Here is a 17,719-nt window from a genome sequence, read left to right on the forward strand (position 1 = left end):
ATTTGGGGAAAGTTTTGACTCTAGAAATGACTGTGCTTGATGTGGAGAGGGACATGGGGAGAAATGGGCAAGGAGAAAAAATGTGAAGTGACTCAATTTCAATGGAATTATGGTCAAGGCTCTTTGGTCTAAGAGAGCTAACATATGAAAGAAGATGCTTGGTTCCTGTAACTGTCCTACACCTATAGTTCCTTTGTTGTTGTTGTTTTGTTTAGTTTTTTAAAGATTTTATTTATTTGACAGAGACGCAGCGAGAGAGGGAACACAAGCAGGGGGAGTGGGAGAGGGAGAAGCAGGCTTCCCGCCGAGCAGGGAGCCCAGTGTGGGGCTCCATCCCAGGACCCCGGGATCATGACCTGAGCTGAAGGCAGACACTTCATGACTAAGCCACCCAGGCGCCCCTGTTTTGTTTTAAGGTTTATCCATTTATTTGATAGAGAGCACAAGCAGGGGGAGCAACAGGCAGAGGGAGAGGGAGAAGCAGGGAGCCCTGATGCAGGGATCCATCCCAGGACCCTGGGGTCATGACCTGAGCCAAAGGCAGACATTTAACCAACTGAGCCACCCAGACGCCCCTGTCCTAACCTATAGTTGAGCTGAAACCCTACTTAATATAATAAAATTTGCTGTGGTATTTTCATGGGTTTAAGAAAACACATTTCCGGGGCACCTGGGTGGCTCAGTGGGTTAAAGCCTCTGCCTTCAGCTCCGGTCATGATCCCAGGGTCCTGGGATCGAGCCCTACATCAGGGTCTCTGCTCAGCGGGGAGCCTGCTTCCTCCTCTCTCTCTCAGACTGCCTCTCTGTCTACTTGTAATCTCTGTCTGTCAAATAAATAAATAAAATCTTTAAAAAAAAAAAGAAAAGAAAACACATTTCCTATGTCCAAGTCCGTGCCATTCTGCTTGTCGCTTCAGGGATCTGTTCCATTTGTTACCCTTGTAAGCAGAGGATTTTTACGCCTTCATTTCCAGACTCAGGAGAGATGCTTGCAGGTGCATCTCATCGTCGGAACCATTATGTTCTCTCTATGCTGGAATCAGGAAACCCAGTAAGAGTTAGCTCTTGATTTAAGCTGAGGTAGCAACTTCAGGGCTTCAGGGCCCTGAGTAACCAGGGGAAATTTTGTTTGGTAAATTGTGGTATTGCACAGTAGGAAGAACACTGGATTTGAAGCCAAATGACCCAGGTTCCGATTCTAGCTCAGTCATTTCTTAACTATGTGTGTTTAGACAAATCACATAACCTTTCTGGGCCTCTGTTTACTCATCTGTGAAATGAGGAGACTGAATAGGTGATGAGGTGATCGGGAAGGTCCCTCCCAGCTCTATCATTCTACAAGTCTGCAAGATGAATTAGCAAAGGCTGCAATCATGAATACCATTTTGTGTTTCTAAGCCCATATGTGTAGATTCAGGTAACTGTTTTCTCAAGGTTATACAGGCAAGATGTTTATGTTATGAACCATGTCATATACTTTAGGTTTTTGTTTTTTTGTTTTTTTGTTTTTTAGGAAGGTGTGGTTAAATCTGGGAATCTGTAAAACAGCTGCATTAGCCCAACATTCATCTCTTTTACTGAGGGCATTACTGCTTGTTCATTTGCTCTCTCACCCACCCATTCATTCCCTTCAGGAAGTGGCGACAGCGCTCCCGCCATATCCACGATCTTCTTGTTCCTGAGCCCTGTTCTAATCTTTTGGAATTAGCTTATAACCTGAACCTTCCTTTTAGAGATCATTTTCAAATAAAGGAAACCCCTTGAGTCATTTCATAGAATCAACCTTTTTGATAGAAAACAGTAATACTGGGGAGAGAGAAGGAGCATTTTGACCCTGAATGGGATAAGAGCTGCAGAACATACAGGGCTAATGTTTTCCCTCCTCTTCTCTTCTGTCTCCTGTATCTCCTCTCCACGGCACCATCTTCTGAAAAGATTCAGCTGCCAGAGAAATGGCAAAAAGTAAAGTGTGAAGGAAGAATGAGTCACTCCCTTTAATCCTTGCTGACAGTTGCACAGCATTCAGACCAACCTTGGCTTCCCTGACCTCTTGAACTATGAGGGTAGAGGTGAAATTATGCCTTCAGGGCAGCCTGCTACTTTTTCAGCAGGCTCAAGAGAATTACCAGTAGGTAGCATTTTTCACACATTAGAAATAAACTGAGGAAGAGAGACAGATTGGGTTAAGTCTAAGTGCATTTAGAAACACAAAAACACTCCTCTATTGAAGAGTAAAAGTAAAATTAAATTGCCCATGTAGACGAAAATTAAAATCCTTTCTTTCCTAATTCTCCAAGAAATTTTGTTTCATTCTCTGTGTTTAGGACATAAATTGACATACCTTCATTAGAAATCAGCATCTTTACATCATCAAAATAATTCTTCATTGCTCTTTTCGAAGGACACAATGGCTCACTTTTAGCACCTAACCCTTTTAAAAGTTGTCCTTTCTCTGCATCTTATTCTCCTATTATAAACTTGTTTGACTAGACTTCAAACTAGGCCATCTTCAAATACTTGGCTCAAAATAGAGGCCAGATTTCTCTCCTGGAGGGAGGAGGAAAATGACTACATTTCTGCATATTTCTTTTTCTGATTTTCATTCTTTCTCCAAAAACAGATGTGTTATTCCGACCAAAGTGGTTACCATAGCATCTCCTTATTATTTTTAATTTTATGTATTATTTTATTAAAGGAAGTTTTCATGTTGAAAAGAACATGAAAAAAGATCTCACTCACCCGCGGTAAACATGTTAGTGAGGTTTTGACACTTCAACAAACACCATCAATTCTCCCTGTGAAGTAACTAATGAGAAATTGTCTGCTTTGGTTAACAGAGCGACAGGAAACAGTTTGAATACCCGTTTCTAACAGCAGAAAGTATCTTCTACTACCCTTTCCCGAAGGGCTGAAATTATAATCCTATAAGTACTACAGAATCATATAACGTTTTAGAGCTTGAAGGGATAGCAGGAACACCCAGCAGAGGTCTTTTTCCAGGGAAGGAGGGAGGATTGGAGAGATGGAGAGATGCACCTAGTGGGTGACAGAGTCCTTGGTAAGGACCAAGGCCTAGGACAAGCTACCGTCCAAGGCCTTCCTTCCCTGGGAGGTCACCCTGAGCAGCGTGTGTCATGTGTGCTACACCAAGGCTCTGGGCAGAGAGGAATGTAGTCACTGAAAGCTGGTGGAAGAAAAAGCCCCTGAAGAAGGGCGGTCATTTCCCGCCCAGAGGGTGTATTTTCCTGAGAAAAATAGTTTTCCCCTGGTGACTCCGACGGAACCGGTGACATCCAAATAGCTCGTCTCGTAGATGACAAGGCTTCTGCCGCAATAGAACATGGTCTTCACCTCAGTTTTCCTCACCCCCCCCACCCCACGGCTCTCTCTGTGTTTGCTGTCCTTCCTGCCTATTCTGTGGCTCCCTTCTACTTTCCTCCTCCTGGAAGAAATGTTGGTCACATTACTCTCATTTAGCTTGAGAGCAGAGCCATCACCTCACAGATATTCCATTTACCCTCCTGCCTGGCCCCCAACTCTTTTGGGGCATGAGCTTATAGTAAGATTAAGCGGTAGTGCACATGGGATGTGGTAGGAAGGTACAGTTCAGGGACGCCTGGGTGGCTCAGTGGGTTAAGGCCTCTGCCTTCAGCTCGGGTCATGGTCTCAGGGTCCTGGGAACAAGCCCTGTGTCAGGCTCTCTGCTTGGCGGGGAGCCTGCTCCCCGCCCCCCTGCCTGCCTCTGCCTACTTGTGATCTCTCTCTCTGTCAAATAAATAAATAAAATCTTTAAAAAGGAAGAAAAAGAAAAAGAGGGCACCTGGGTGGCTCAGTGGGTTGAAGCCTCTGCCTTCGGCTCAGGTTATCGTCCCAGGGTCCTGGGATCAAGCCCTGCATCGGACTCTCTGCTCCGTGGGGAGCCTGCTTCCCCCTCTCTCTCTGCCTGCCTCTCTGCCTACTTGTGATCTCTGTCAAATAAATAAAATATTTTAAAAAAAGAAAAAGAAAAAGAAGGTACAGTTCAGTGACTTGAAGAAGCTTAAAAAGAAAACCCAAGTATTTCCCATCACCCCTCATGGTGCCTATAATAGTGAAATGTGTTATATTTCTAAAGTTCAAATCATCCGCCTCCCCTTCAAAAAACCTTTCAATGGCTTCCCATTGGAATAAAATCTGAACCACCCAGGTGTTCTGAGCCTTGTACAATCTGTCTCCAAGTTACCTTTTCTAAATTTATCATTTCAGCCAACTAATCTTTTAATTCAGCCACAGTGAACTACTTGCACTTCTGTGTAATACTTTCCATTTTGTATGTAATGGTTCTGTCCAGGCTGTCTGTCTGGAATGCCCTCCCTCCCATCTGCCCTTAAAAGTACGGAAAAAAAGAAAAAAAAAAAAAAAGTACACGTGGTTGGAGTTCCTATTAGGCATCCAGCTCTTGGTTTCGGCTTAGATGGTGATCTTGGGTCCTGGGATCGAGCCCTCCTTGAGGCTCCACGCTTGGTGACAAGTCTGCCTAGGAATCTCTCTCCTTCTCCCTCTGCCCCTCCCCCCTGCTCTTTTTCTCTCTCTCTAAAACAAATAAATAAATCTTTATTTGTTTTCTTTTTTAAAAGATTTTATTTATTTTGAGAGAGAGAGAGACCAGAGGGAGGGGCAGAGGTAGAGACAGAGGCAGAGGCAGACTCCCCACTGATCAGGGAGCTCGACATGGGGTTCGATCCCAGGGCCCTGAGATCATGACCTGAACTGAAAGCAGACCTTTAACTGACTAAGCCACCCAGGAGCCCCAATAAATAAATCTTTTTTTTAGATTTTATTTATTTATTTGTGAGAGAGAGAGAGAGCACAAGCAGGTAGAGGGGCAGGCATAGGCAGAGAGAGAAGCAGGCTCCCTGCTGAGCAAGGAGCCCCATGGAGGACTGAAGCCACGGGTAGTGGCTTAACCGACTGAGCCAACCAGGCATCCCAAACCTCTTAAAAAAAAAAAAAAAAAAAAAAAGGACACCTGGATGGCTCAGTTGGTTAAGTGGCTGGCTGCCTTTGGCTCAGGTCATGATCCCAGCGTCCTGGGATTGAGTCCCACATCAGGCTCCTTGCTCAGCGGGGAGTCTGCTTCTCCCTCTGCCTCTGCCTCCCACTCTGTCTGCCTGTGCTCACTCTCTCTGACAAATAAATAAATAAAATCTTAAAAAAAAAAGTACATGTGGTCTACATTCCCATAGTCTCCTGAGTTCTCTTTCTGCTCTGTTCTCCCACTGTACTCAGGATGAGTTTAACAGTTTGTTGTGATGTACAGAACTGTCTCCACCACCACCAATGCCACCTCCTCAGATTACAAGGAGACTTTTTAAAATAGGTGTAATATTTGTCCCACATTACTTGGCATATTTGAGAAGCTGTATTTTTCTCTCTTCACTTTGTTGACTACTCTATACTTTGTTCCACCACATAGTTTTAGGGGTACCAATTTGTAATGAAATTGTGTAAATGCTGCATCTCCTGTTGGACTGCAATTCTGTTTGTACTCCTCAAAGCACCTAACATGGTGTGAGGCTAATAATAACAATAGTAATAATAAAAGATCTAGCACTTACTGAGTGCTTACATATGCCAAGCACTCTGTTAAGCACTTACAAACACCACAGCAACTCTGTGCATCATAGATATTTCTTGAATGCATGGTGCTGGTCCACATGGAACAAAGCACAGTTGCTTGTCCACTGCTTATGGGACGATCCCAGCAGAGAATCTGAAGCCACTCCCAGTGGTGAGATTGTGCAGCCATGGTAGCAGCCAGGAAACATCACTTAAAGCTCAAACACAGGGGCGCCCAGGTGGCTAAGTCAGTTAAGCATCTGACTCTTGATTTCAGCTCAGGTCATGATCTCAAGAGATGTGAGATCGAGCCCCACGTCGGGCTCCACCCTGGGTGTGGAACCTGCTTAAGATCCTCTCTCTCCCTCTCCCTGTGCTCCTCTCCCTTCCCCCTCCAAAAAAAATAAAATAAATAAAATAAAATCTTAATAAAAGTGGTCAGACACAGACAGATTATATATATTGGCCCTTAGGCTGCATCCTAACTCTCCATTTACTGACTAAGTGACCTTGGCAAGTTAACCTATTTGTAGGTTAGGCTCTTCATCTGACTAAGAGATGCTAATTCATCTTAGGCAAATGAGAGAATATGCAAAAAGTACCTAGGACAATACTGGATATATAGTAAATGCTCAATAAATCATAGCTATTCTTGGTAGTAGTATATATAAGGCAGAATGCTAGATAGCGTGAAGTATAAAAACCAGAGGTAAACAGATTAGGGTGGTGGATCTTGTCACTCGGCCCCAAAGGCAGAGGTCTGAATTCACGTGCTCAGTTAAGGTCCCTTTTAGCTCTAGGTGGTGATTCTGTACTTTCAAGTTGGCACTTGGAAGCCAACAACCGTACACCCTCTCCCCACTGCAGCTCTTCAGGTCAGCCAGTTACTCGGTTTAAAGTTACCAAAGCCTTGGGGCACCTGGGTGGCTCAGTGGGTTAAAGCCTCTGCCTTCAGCTCAGGTCATGATCCCAGGGTCCTGGGTTAGGCCCCATATTGGGCTCTCTGCTCAGCGGGGAGCCTGCTTCCTCCTTTCTCTTTGCCTGCCTCTCTGCCTACTTGTGATCTCTGTCTGTCAAATAAAAAAATAAAATCTTTAAAATCTTTACCAAAGCCTAGATGGTAGGGATGGACACCTTAAAAAAAAAAAGTAGCACAGGTAAGGAATGGTCCTGGTTCTTAAAGTCAGGACTTACTGTTGCCAGTTGTGCTTTGATCAGAAGGAAACCTCTAATTCAGCCTGAAGCTGTGATCATTAATCATTCAAAGGTGTGGTATGATTCTGACTACAAGCTGGACTAGAGGCTCCGTGCAGGTTTGGGAGAAGTTACACTCTTGTGGTTTGACTAACCTTTTTTATGAGTGTGTTACTAAAGAAACGTGAGCTGTTGGCTTTTCAATTACTGTAGCTTACCCCTTCTGGGTTTCATACACATTGAGTCATCGTGTCTACAGGTGACTGATAATCATCTGCACTACTCAAGTTACCGTAACTCGGAGATGAGGGGATCTGATGATTGCAGGTTGCATGCACGTGAAGATCTGAGGCTATCCTGTCTTCACAATGAACAATGGTCTGCCTTAACCACAGAACTCAGTCACATATTTCCACTCATCCAGGGGTGTATTTTCCTCTTACTGTTTTGCCTCTTACAACTTGAGCACTCAGCTGTCTTCTGACATGTGCTGCAGGTGGGAGAGACTGTGAAACTGTAGGTCTAGTTCAGTAAAGCAAACTCTTGGGAGAAAGGATAAAAGCAGAGTTTGTGATGTGCCTGCCCCACCCCGGAAACTTTCTGGAACCTCTCCGTTAGACGAAAAGATAAAAAGATTCTCAGGGGACCCTGGTATTTGAGGAGCAGAGTAGAGCCAGCCACACTGGGAAATCATCAATGACCTCGAAAAGGCCAAGAAACCAAAGTTCATTATTTCTTGTCACTTTCAGGGGAATGAATATTTGTGACCTTAGCTGGCTTTCATGTTCTCAGCCTCACTCTTTCAAACACCTTTGATCAAACATATATCCAGTCTGGAAGTTGAAAATAGGAACCACTGATGACCTTGGAAAAGGTCTACTTTCCTGTTGTTTTTCATTGAGTTGCTAAGGCAGGGTGTTTTTCTTTGCAGATTTTTTCTCTCAGGTATTTCTCTAGAAACTGTCAGGTTGGCCTTAAGGTAGTGTGGACACAGGACAAATCCATCTTACTCGATTAGATCTTTTAGCTGGTCTTTCTGGCTCCAGTTCCTCATTGTTCTGGTCTTATACTTGGCTCTTCGAGTAATATTCTGAAAATAACATTTTGATGCAAGCCTACCTTGCTTAAGGGCATGAAGCGCTTTGCTCTTTGTTCAAATCTAAATCATATGGTTGGTCATTCAGAATGCCCATCTTTTGGTTCTACCACATGTTAACTTTTTTCAATATCTCCCTAAATCTGGGATGCAAAGTGCCAGGAAGCCCACAGGGCAAGAAAATTATTTTGTTTTTAAGTTCTCTCTCAATCTCCCTGATTATACCAAGGAAAAAGATTTAGACTTAATTTGATGTTAGTCTTCTTTCAAACTGATCTCACAATTGGTAATCTCTGTTTTTAACAGAGAGGGGTTCTTTGTGTCCAGGTATTCACAATATATGATCAAAACTTAAATAAATCTCACTGTTTCCTTGTCTTTCTTTTTTCTTTTTTTTTTTTTTAAGATTTTATTTAGGGGCACCTGGGTGACTCAGTGGGTTAAAGCCTCTGCCTTCAGCTCGGGTCGTGGTCTCAGGGTCCTGGGATGGAGCCCCGCATCGGGCTCTCTGCTCAGTGGGGAGCCTGCTTCCCCTTCTCTCTCTACCTGCCTCTCTGCTTATTTGTGATCTCTGTCAAAATAAATAAATAAAATGTAAAAAAAAAAATTTTTTTTTTATTTATTTTGGGCTCCTGGGTGGCTCAGTTGGTTAAGCCTCTGCCTTCAGCTCAGGTCATGATCTGAGAGTCCAGAGATCAAGTCCTGCATCAGGGTCCCTGATCAGCGGGAAGTCTGTTTCTCCCTCTGCCCTTCCCCCCTGCTTGTGAGCTCACACATGCTCCCTCTCAAAAATAAATTTTAGGGCCACCTGGGTGGCTCAGTTGGTTGGACGACTGCCTTCGGCTCTGGTGGTGATCCTGGAGTCCCGGGATCGAGTCCCGCATCAGGCTCCCAGCCCCACGGGGAGTCTGCTTCTCTCTGACCTTCTCCTCGCTCATGCTCTCTCTCAAATAAAATCTTTTTAAAAATAAATAAATAAATAAATAAATAAATAAATAAATAAATTGTGCATTGAAGAACTTTTTAAATAAATAAATAAATAAATAAATTTTAAAAAATTTTTTTTTAAAAAAGTAAATTCATTTTAGCCAGAAAGGAAGGAAGGAAGGAAGGGAGAAAGGAAGAGAGAGAGACAGAAAGAGAGGAAGAAAGGAAGGAAGGAAGAAGAAAAAAGAAAGAGAAAGAAGGAAAGAAAGAAAAAAATGTGAGTTCACTGCAACAAAACAAAACACTGTCACGTTTACCAGGTGCTTTCTATGTATCAGGCATTGTTCCCCGCACTTCTCAGTGACCGTGGGAGCTAGATACAGTTATTATCCCATTACACATGAGGACACGGAGCCACAGACATGTCAAATAACTAGCCCAAGGTCATCCAACGAGTAACTGATGAGCCAGTGTCAGATCCAGTCCACGTGATCCAAGAACCCAGGCATTCAACCACCACATTACCCTGAGGTGTCAATATTGCAGAATGTGAAGGAATAAGTGAAGTTTGAAAATTCTGTATTTCATACTTCCAGATACAGCTACAGCCAGACTCTCTTACTCTTCCCTGGTCATGCTCCTCCCTCAATTTGGATGTCTTGTCGACCTCTCTGAAAATCTAAGTTGTACTAGTACATAAAGACTCTTCTCAAAATCTGGGTTTTCTAAGAAATGCTTTCCCTGTCCCAGGTACTCCTGAATTTTTTGCACTTCCTTAACACTTAAATACGCAATTTACACCAACCTGCTGTAATCTTGCCTTATAATGCTTTTTACAGAAGACATGTTACTCCCCTGCTTAAGTGCCTCAAACATGGCATTTAGAATAAAATCGGGGGCTCCTGGGTGGCTCAGTTGGTTGAGGGTCCAGCTCTTGATTTCGGCTCAGGTCGTGATCTCAGGGTCATGAGATTGAGCCCCTTGTCAGGCTCTGCCCTCAGTGTGGAGTCTGCTTGAGATTCTCTCTCTTTCTCTGCCCCTCTCCCCACTTGCACACACGAGTGCTCTCCTCCCCACCTCTCAAAATAAATAAATAAAGTCTTTTAAAAAATGAATAAAATCAAAGGCCCCCACAGAGCAGGACCGCTCTTTCACAACTTCTAACATTTATTTTTTTCCGATTCCATGGATACAGGTCTTGTTTCTCTCCCACTAACTTGGAGATTCCTCAAGAACAGGAACTGGTTTTTCCAATTATTTTGTTTTCTTGTGTTCTTATTATTGGACCCTTTACTGTGTGGCAGTGACAGGTCTGGGAACCATAACATGCCTAGGGAGTGTTGCAGAAGAGAGGATATGGTTCAGCAAATCTCTCCAGAATCTAGTGTCTGCAGAATGGAAAAGCATCAGCGATACAGTAGCCTCACTTTCAGTACCTGACACATCCTCCCTGCTTTCTCTGCCTTCTACCAGCCACTCACCACCGAGCACATCTGCCATCACGGCATACCCTGCTCCTGCCTTCCCTGTGGCCAGAGAACCTCTGTTTTCTAACACACAACACCCACACGCCCCAAAGGTGGCTAAACTCTGTTTTCAGAATTTCTCAGCAGTTTGACTTGAACAGTAGGAGAGGGTGACCACAAATAAATTTTTCAGTTAAATGTGAGATGAGCCCTAAGGATCACATGTATATCAATGATGCTGTTTCTTCAAGCAAAAGAATAATAAACTTTATGAAAGGGACAGAGACCATGATCTTCCAAGAAAACTTTTCTAAAACTTTCTACATTTGAAGTTCTTTTACTTAAATCTCAGTCTGATGACAATGTGTTTGGGGAGTGATAAGTTGGAGGTTTGGGGGCTATTTTTTCTGCCTCTGTAGCTATTTAAAAAGCTGCAGAGGCCAGTTGCTGAGTGTCTCCACTTCTTGCAGCACTTCCGTCCCCAGAGCTCCCTTGTATTACAAGCAGAAAATAACAAGCACAATAATACTTGGGAATTGACTGGGTGCTGAGAGGCCATGGACAGTCGGAGTGCACAGGTGGCCACGCTCCTGCACAGGGGCAGCTCCCTGGCTCCCTGGCACCCTGCTCTGTTGTCCTCTTGTTTCTTTTTCTCTGCTTTTCTCCAGCACTCCCCTCTGATGTGAGCGGTAGAAACAGCTCACGTCGTAGCTTCAGCTTAACAACATCTCTGACTCCCCCTTTTGCCTACTGGCTTAGTTCATTTTGACTATCCAAATGTGTGCTGTCAGCCACTGTCCCTTGAGATTGTCCCCAGCTCCGAATGGAAGCATCCTGCCTGGGCTGGGTGTTCTTAAACAAGCCGCAGGTCTTTCCTCCCTTTTCAAGGACTCTGGAAGATTATTTAACAAACTCTGCCTTTGTGTTCTTCCTCTTGTAATTCTTTCTTTCACTTCTAGGTGAGAAGCGCCACTGCTTTGACGTCAACTATAATCCTAGCTATATGTACGAGAAAGAGAGTGAGATAATCCAGACCCGGATGATGGACCAAGCCATCAATAATGCCATCAGCTACCTTGGTGCCGAAGCCCTGCGCCCCTTGGTCCAGACCCCACCTGCTCCCACCTCAGAGATGGTTCCAGTTATTAGCAGTATGTATCCCATAGCCCTCACCCGTGCCGAAATGCCAAATGGTGCCCCCCAAGACCTAGAAAAGAAGAATATCCACCTGCCAGAGAAGAGCTTGCCCTCTGAAAGAGGCCTCTCCCCCAACAATAGTGGCCATGACTCCACGGACACGGACAGCAACCACGAAGAACGCCAGAATCACATCTACCAGCAAAATCACATGGTTCCCCCTAGGGCCCGCAATGGGATACCACTTCTGAAGGAGGTCCCCCGCTCTTATGAACTCCTCAAGCCCCCACCCATCTGTCCGAGAGACTCCATCAAAGTGATCAGCAAAGAAGGGGAGGTGATGGATGTGTATCGGTGTGACCACTGTCGAGTCCTCTTCCTGGATTACGTGATGTTCACTATTCACATGGGTTGCCACGGCTTTCGTGACCCTTTTGAGTGTAACATGTGCGGATATCGAAGCCATGATCGGTATGAGTTCTCGTCTCACATAGCCAGAGGAGAGCACAGAGCCATGCTAAAGTGAACATCTGGTCCCAGAGATGATTTATGCCTGAGCATTCGACATCATTTGTAGAAACTGACACCCCGCCTAACAAGTTATTCTCCAAACAAACTCAATTCCAAACCCCTTTCCATACCACTTTTAGTGTCCAAAGGGTCAAGTTCACATGGACAACAGAGAAATGCTGTCTTCATTCAGAAATTGTTTGCAGATATATCATGTTATCATTCTTGTGAGACCTTTGTTTTCTCATCGGGGACTTGAGTTTTTATGACATTTAAAAGCCAATGAAGTATTTGGTCATTACCTTTTGCAGCAATAGAACAAGCAGTCCTTGGAGTTTGTTGCCAGTCAAAAGAGTCCCCCAGCTGTGCTGCATGAGACGTTCTTTCTGAGATACAATGTCATACGTGGAAAAGTCATTCACCCAGGTCCACAAGAAGAGCTCACCAGCTAACCTCGGTGGAAAGACATGCCCTTCTGCACTTAACAGAGGCTGAAAGTCTAGGATATAATCTCCTCGTCCCTAATTAGAGTCTAATAGTAAGGAAAAGAACAGTGATAAAATAAGTATCTGTTACCAGTTACTGAAGACCCCAGTTTCCAAGCAGCAGACCCATTTCTTATCACACAAGGAAAAAAAAAATCAAGTTATTCGATGATACTTCTGCTTCTACCCTCCCATACCAATTAAAAAGCTGCTTTGGGTTAAACCAGTCCTGTATAAGGGAAATTCTATACCAGAAGAACTAATGGTTTTAAACATAGACTATCATTGAAACTTCACGAAGTTGTCTGTTAAGGCATCCATTTCCGGGGGTCGAGATTGGCAGAACTGGACTCTGAGGGGGAAATAGTTTAGCAGCACCCCAGGAGGAGGGGTGCAGCTATGCGAACGTTCTTGGTCTCCTTCATGGAGCATTAGTATACAGACCTAAGGCAAACTTGCCGATGATTTTTTTTTTTTTTTTTACAGAAAACAGACAATCCAAAAAGCATGACTTAGTCTCCCCTTCCCCACAGGAGAGGAATCAGGGACAGATATCATGAGTGTTGTTTCGGTCAGTGTTAAGCTTCCTGAAGAAGTGAAGAGAGGCGTACCTCTGCTGACAGGTTCTCCTTCATCAAGGCGGATAGGGTTTTCTCCCTGTTTTAAGCTGCTCTATGCCAGGAAGATTCCTGAAAGTCTGCTCTTGGTTCTGCAGATCTATTGGCCAGCTTTGTCATTAATTATGATAGATATGCTATCAAGGAAAAAGTGCAGGGATAATTGTAAAATTAGTACTGCAGTAGAGGTCCCAAAATCTGTTTGCAAATTCCATAGTGGCTGCTAATTAGCTATATGACTTTGGGCAAATCACTAAACTCTTAAAACTAAGTTTCTTCAACAATAAAGAATTGGGCTTAGACGCTCTCTAAGGTCCCTTCCAGCTTTAACTTTATGTGATTATGCTGTAACCCCAGTTATCTTTTAAGCCTTTTCATGTATGGGTATTAAGCAGGAGAATATGTATATGAATACCTGTTTCACATTTCTTTGGTGTGAAAATGGTGGTGTTAAATTTTTCCTTTAACTACTGAGTTGTGAATGTGAAGAGGATGGTGGGGAGGAACAAAAAACAGGAAGGTATTTTGATCTTGCCCCAAAGTGTACACACAAAGTGGCACCTGCCACTGCTTTGCCAAAGCCTTTTTTTTTTTTTTTTTTTTTAAGAACTCGTGTTAGAATAAATTCTGCTTCCAGGGACAACTTCATGGAATCTATTTACAAATTGAGAGTAGTTTTGTGCACACTTCTACCAGAGTCAAGAATCCCCAATTCCTGTTAGATTTGCATTTTACATATCTGCCTTGGTATTTCAAAAGGGCTTAGGCATTAGACTCAAACTCAACTAACTGATGTGCTGCCAGTAACTAAAATGTTCCCCCTCAGACTGCACAAATGGCTTAGCCTTCTTTGTAGCATGGTGTCTGTCTCAGGAAAACAGATTTTGTGAAATTCCATGGTAACAGTCCCAACATGTTTGAGATTTCGGCTAAAAGACTGGATGCATTTCAGTTCATAGTCCTCAGCATTTCACTGTATTTCTGTAATCCTGGACTCCAAGCTACGCCAGGTTACTGACAGGCGTTGCGGCAGAGGAGCTGCTTGTTATACTCTGGAAAAGCCACACGTCCTGTTGACTCTTCAGGGGACAAAAGAAAGAGAATTTGGAAGCAAGAATTGGTTGGAGAGAAAACTGGGGAAAGCAAGCATTTCCAACAGATTAGTGGGAAATTCTTTCTGAAGAAACCAGTGTTGGCGCCTTAAGATAGTGAAAGAGGCCCATCCCGCTAAGCTGGGGACTTTTTTCTTTTGAAGACTTGCCTCATTTTCCCTGTGACTAACAGATTTTCTGAATGATTTCCATTCTTCTGAGGTCAGTTTTCTAAGTGTGGTGACCACTCACAAATGCTACTTTCACTGTAGCATTCTGGGCCTAGCTGGGGCACACCAGAGTGCAGAGAAAATTTGTATATGCAAACTCCACGTTTGTAAACCATCAAGTTGAACCAGGTAGTATGTAGTGGCTATCACCACATTGGTAAACATGTCCTTCTGTAGGCACCGCTTTTATCAATAAATGCCCTTTCCCCGTGCTGGGGGTGGGGGAGAGGGTGAAGGACAATCTTAGCACGGTCGCTTAGAGAAAAGGGCAGAGTCAGGATTCACATCCAACCACATTGGACAGTGAGGTCCTGCAGCAGCTTTAGACAGTACCTTTCCTTTCTCAGAGTCCCTCTGACATGCGCCCTGTAGATCTGAGCTGTCCATCACTTCCCACCACACACCCAGGGGGCCACAATCCAGGGAACAACCAACCCCACGAAAAGTTCCCTTGCAGCCAAGGTGACAGAATTGGGATGAGGGGGGAAGGGAAGGGAACTAGCTCTCCAGATGTTCCTCATCACCCCTGTTGAATTGTTGCATAGGTACTTCCTACTGGCAAGAACCAAACAGAAGTGTCTCCCCCATTATCTTCCACCACCACTACCCGGGGAAAAAAAGATATAGATAAATCCACCAGCCTTTAGATTCCTTAAGTCATTCTCCCTAAAAGATACTTGCCTTGACACAGATAAGCTAACTAATCTTTTGCCTTATTACTGACTCTGAGCTGTTCCTGACTCAGCTTCTGACTTTGTCAGTGACAGCATTTCTCACCTTTTAAATGCAGTGCTTAACATTTTGCTAGGCCCATATTCACAGTGGCCCAGATATAAAGTGACCTCAGATTTCTTTTGCAAAGAAAAAAAGCACAAAATTTTGCTTAGTTGAAACACTGTGTTATGAACAAATCTCACACCAACATAAAGTTTTTCCAAGTAGTCTCTGTATCACTGTTCTTACTCTCCTCCTCTGCTTTTTCCCCTCTGCCAAATGTGAGGTTTAGCATGTTTTAAAGGAAAAAGCCCAACACAGGCAGTAAGATCGTAATGGAAATATTAAATGGTTAGTGTCCTAACTTTAAAGTGTACCCCACAGATAACAGATCCATTGGTCTCTAGTGGAGATCTAGAAACTCCAGACCACTCAAGATTTGAACCTTCAGAGACAGCCAAGCTCTTTCACAAAGACTTGGAATTGAGATTTAAGAGCTCAAGACAAGAAAGTGGAGTGAAGGGGGTGCCTGGGTGGCTCAGTGGGTTAAAACCTCTGCCTTTGGCTCAGGTCGTGATCCCAGGTCCTGGGATCGAGTCCTGCATTGGGCTCTCTGCTCAGCAGGGAAGCCTGCTTCCCTTCCTCTCTCTCTGCCTGCCTCTCTGCCTACTTGTGATCTCTGTCTGTCAAATAAATAAATAAATATCTTAAGAAATAAAAAATAAAAAGAAAGTGGAGCGAAGTAAATTTTGACCTAGAAAATACCATCAGGCTTTGCAGAGGAAGATAAGAGATACACAATGATGTCTCTTCTCTTTTAAAGAGTTGGGAGCTATTTTTATGCTCAGAGAGTATAGATCAGAGAACCTCTCTCTATAGGCAGAGTTCAGAAAAACAATGGATTTGGGACTTAAGTGCCTGTAAAGAAGACAATTTTGGCCTGAAACCAAAGGCTAGACCTGGGCCACCCTAGGAAAAGGATTCTGTTCTCTAAAGCTGAAGGACTGAACGGTTCTGCGAATGATCAGCGAAGCCAGGGCTGGACACCGCTGTCTCTAAGGACGGTGGACTCAGAAGAGCTCAAGAGAAGTGTAGGCTTTAGACTTTTGTGAGCTCAGAACACAAGACTGTAGCTCCATTCACCCAAGCTGTAGATAGTGTGTACCCCACCGTGCCGTCAACATGATAACCAGGTCTTTGCACTTTGAAAAAGCTGAATGCAAGTTTCCTCTGAATATTACAAGACTGGACTATCGTATACATTGATGCTGATTGAGCTGACATTTGAAAACGGAATGTTAATGTTTTGATTTAAAAATGTAAGGATGTAGTATCTACCTCCCGAGGATGTTATGAGCTCTTATGTAGTTTTGTCTAGGGGATGGTGTTACTGGGCGGGGGCTGTTTGGGATGGTTACAGGTTTTCTACTGTATGTACTGTATGTGAATTTAAAGAGATGGAGATATTCAAAGGCCATACTAGGACCATGATTCAGTAATTCAGTAGCCAGTGGAGGCCTTTAATCTCTAACACAGAGTTTCCTTCATGTTATTTTAATGTGTAAGAGTAAAGAATATGCTGACAATTAGAACCAATATAAGTGAACTTCATGCTAAAGATACTTCATGACATTGTAGCCAGGGAAGTAGAATGGCTTTGCTCCCTCCCTGTCTCATGAGCTCTCGACTATCGACTCCCCGAGTAACTTAGAGTTTCCTCAAATGGTCCTCACTGTCCATCTCCCTGTTGACCCTACTCTAGAAAGCCTGGAGAGCATCCCAAAACGTCACCCACCTCCTCTCAAGAGCCTGTGGGACCTAGCTTCTGAAGTTACTTTGCTTCTTCCTCTCCTAAAAAGACTGAGAACAGACATTTTAACACTTTAGGAAAATGGGGCAGCATTAAAAATGATCCCATTGCCAGTGACTCATTTATACAAGGACTTTTCCAGGTTAGCAAACAAAAACCCTTTTTGGTGGGCCTGCTTCTGTGGGTTCACAGAAACCAAATTACTGTGGGTTGCAAAGAATTAGCAGGTCATTTGAAAAGCAGACATCTCTTCACCCAGACTGTGGTTTTGCATGTTCAGGTTCTCAGTCTATGAGCTTTGGTGAGGGATCATTTTGGCTACTGGAAAAACCATAGGTTATTTTTAATTTCTGGTTGCCAAAGCCACCACACGTGTGGTCTGTGGATGACCCTTGTCTGCAGAATGATGGGGGAAGAAGGGAACCTGGTTTGGGGGTTCAAAGGGGCTCAGGGTGGCCTTCCCCCAGGGAGGAAGGGAGGGAGGCCTTGCCGAGTGGTTTTGACACGGCCTGTGCTCATAACATTCTCATCTGGGTTTCTCAGAAATGCCCTCCCTGCCCAGCAGTGACCTTCCCTCTTAACTCCTCTTGAGTTTTACCCAGAGTCCAACCATTGGGGAGCACTATAAGGTGTCCTACTCCTCTGTAAAGACTGTTTAAAGAAAGTCAGCTTCTGAAATGTAGCAATGCTAACCTTGCCAGAACCATAATGAGTGCATCATCACATTAAAAAAAAAAAAAAAAAAAAAAAAAAAAAAAAAAAACCTGCTGATAGATTTCAAGGTTTCTGTATCATGTTTGATTTTTATACTGAGAAATAAAAAATACTGGTGTGTTTAAAATTA

General features: G+C 43.7%; 1 protein-coding gene across 2 annotated transcripts in view; it reads left to right on the forward strand.

The window, feature by feature from the left end:
• Positions 1 to 17,719, forward strand: part of IKZF3 (IKAROS family zinc finger 3) — a 90,359-nt gene extending 72,640 nt beyond the window's left edge. For both annotated transcript variants that reach the window (XM_047707331.1, XM_047707332.1), the window contains one exon: positions 11,241 to 17,719. In XM_047707331.1, the coding sequence (XP_047563287.1) occupies positions 11,241 to 11,944 (704 nt within the window). In that variant the 3' untranslated portion in view covers positions 11,945 to 17,719. The remainder of the gene's footprint in view (positions 1 to 11,240) is intronic.

The sequence above is a fragment of the Lutra lutra genome, chromosome 16 (genome assembly GCF_902655055.1).
Source record: "Lutra lutra chromosome 16, mLutLut1.2, whole genome shotgun sequence".
Taxonomy (NCBI): domain Eukaryota; kingdom Metazoa; phylum Chordata; class Mammalia; order Carnivora; family Mustelidae; genus Lutra; species Lutra lutra.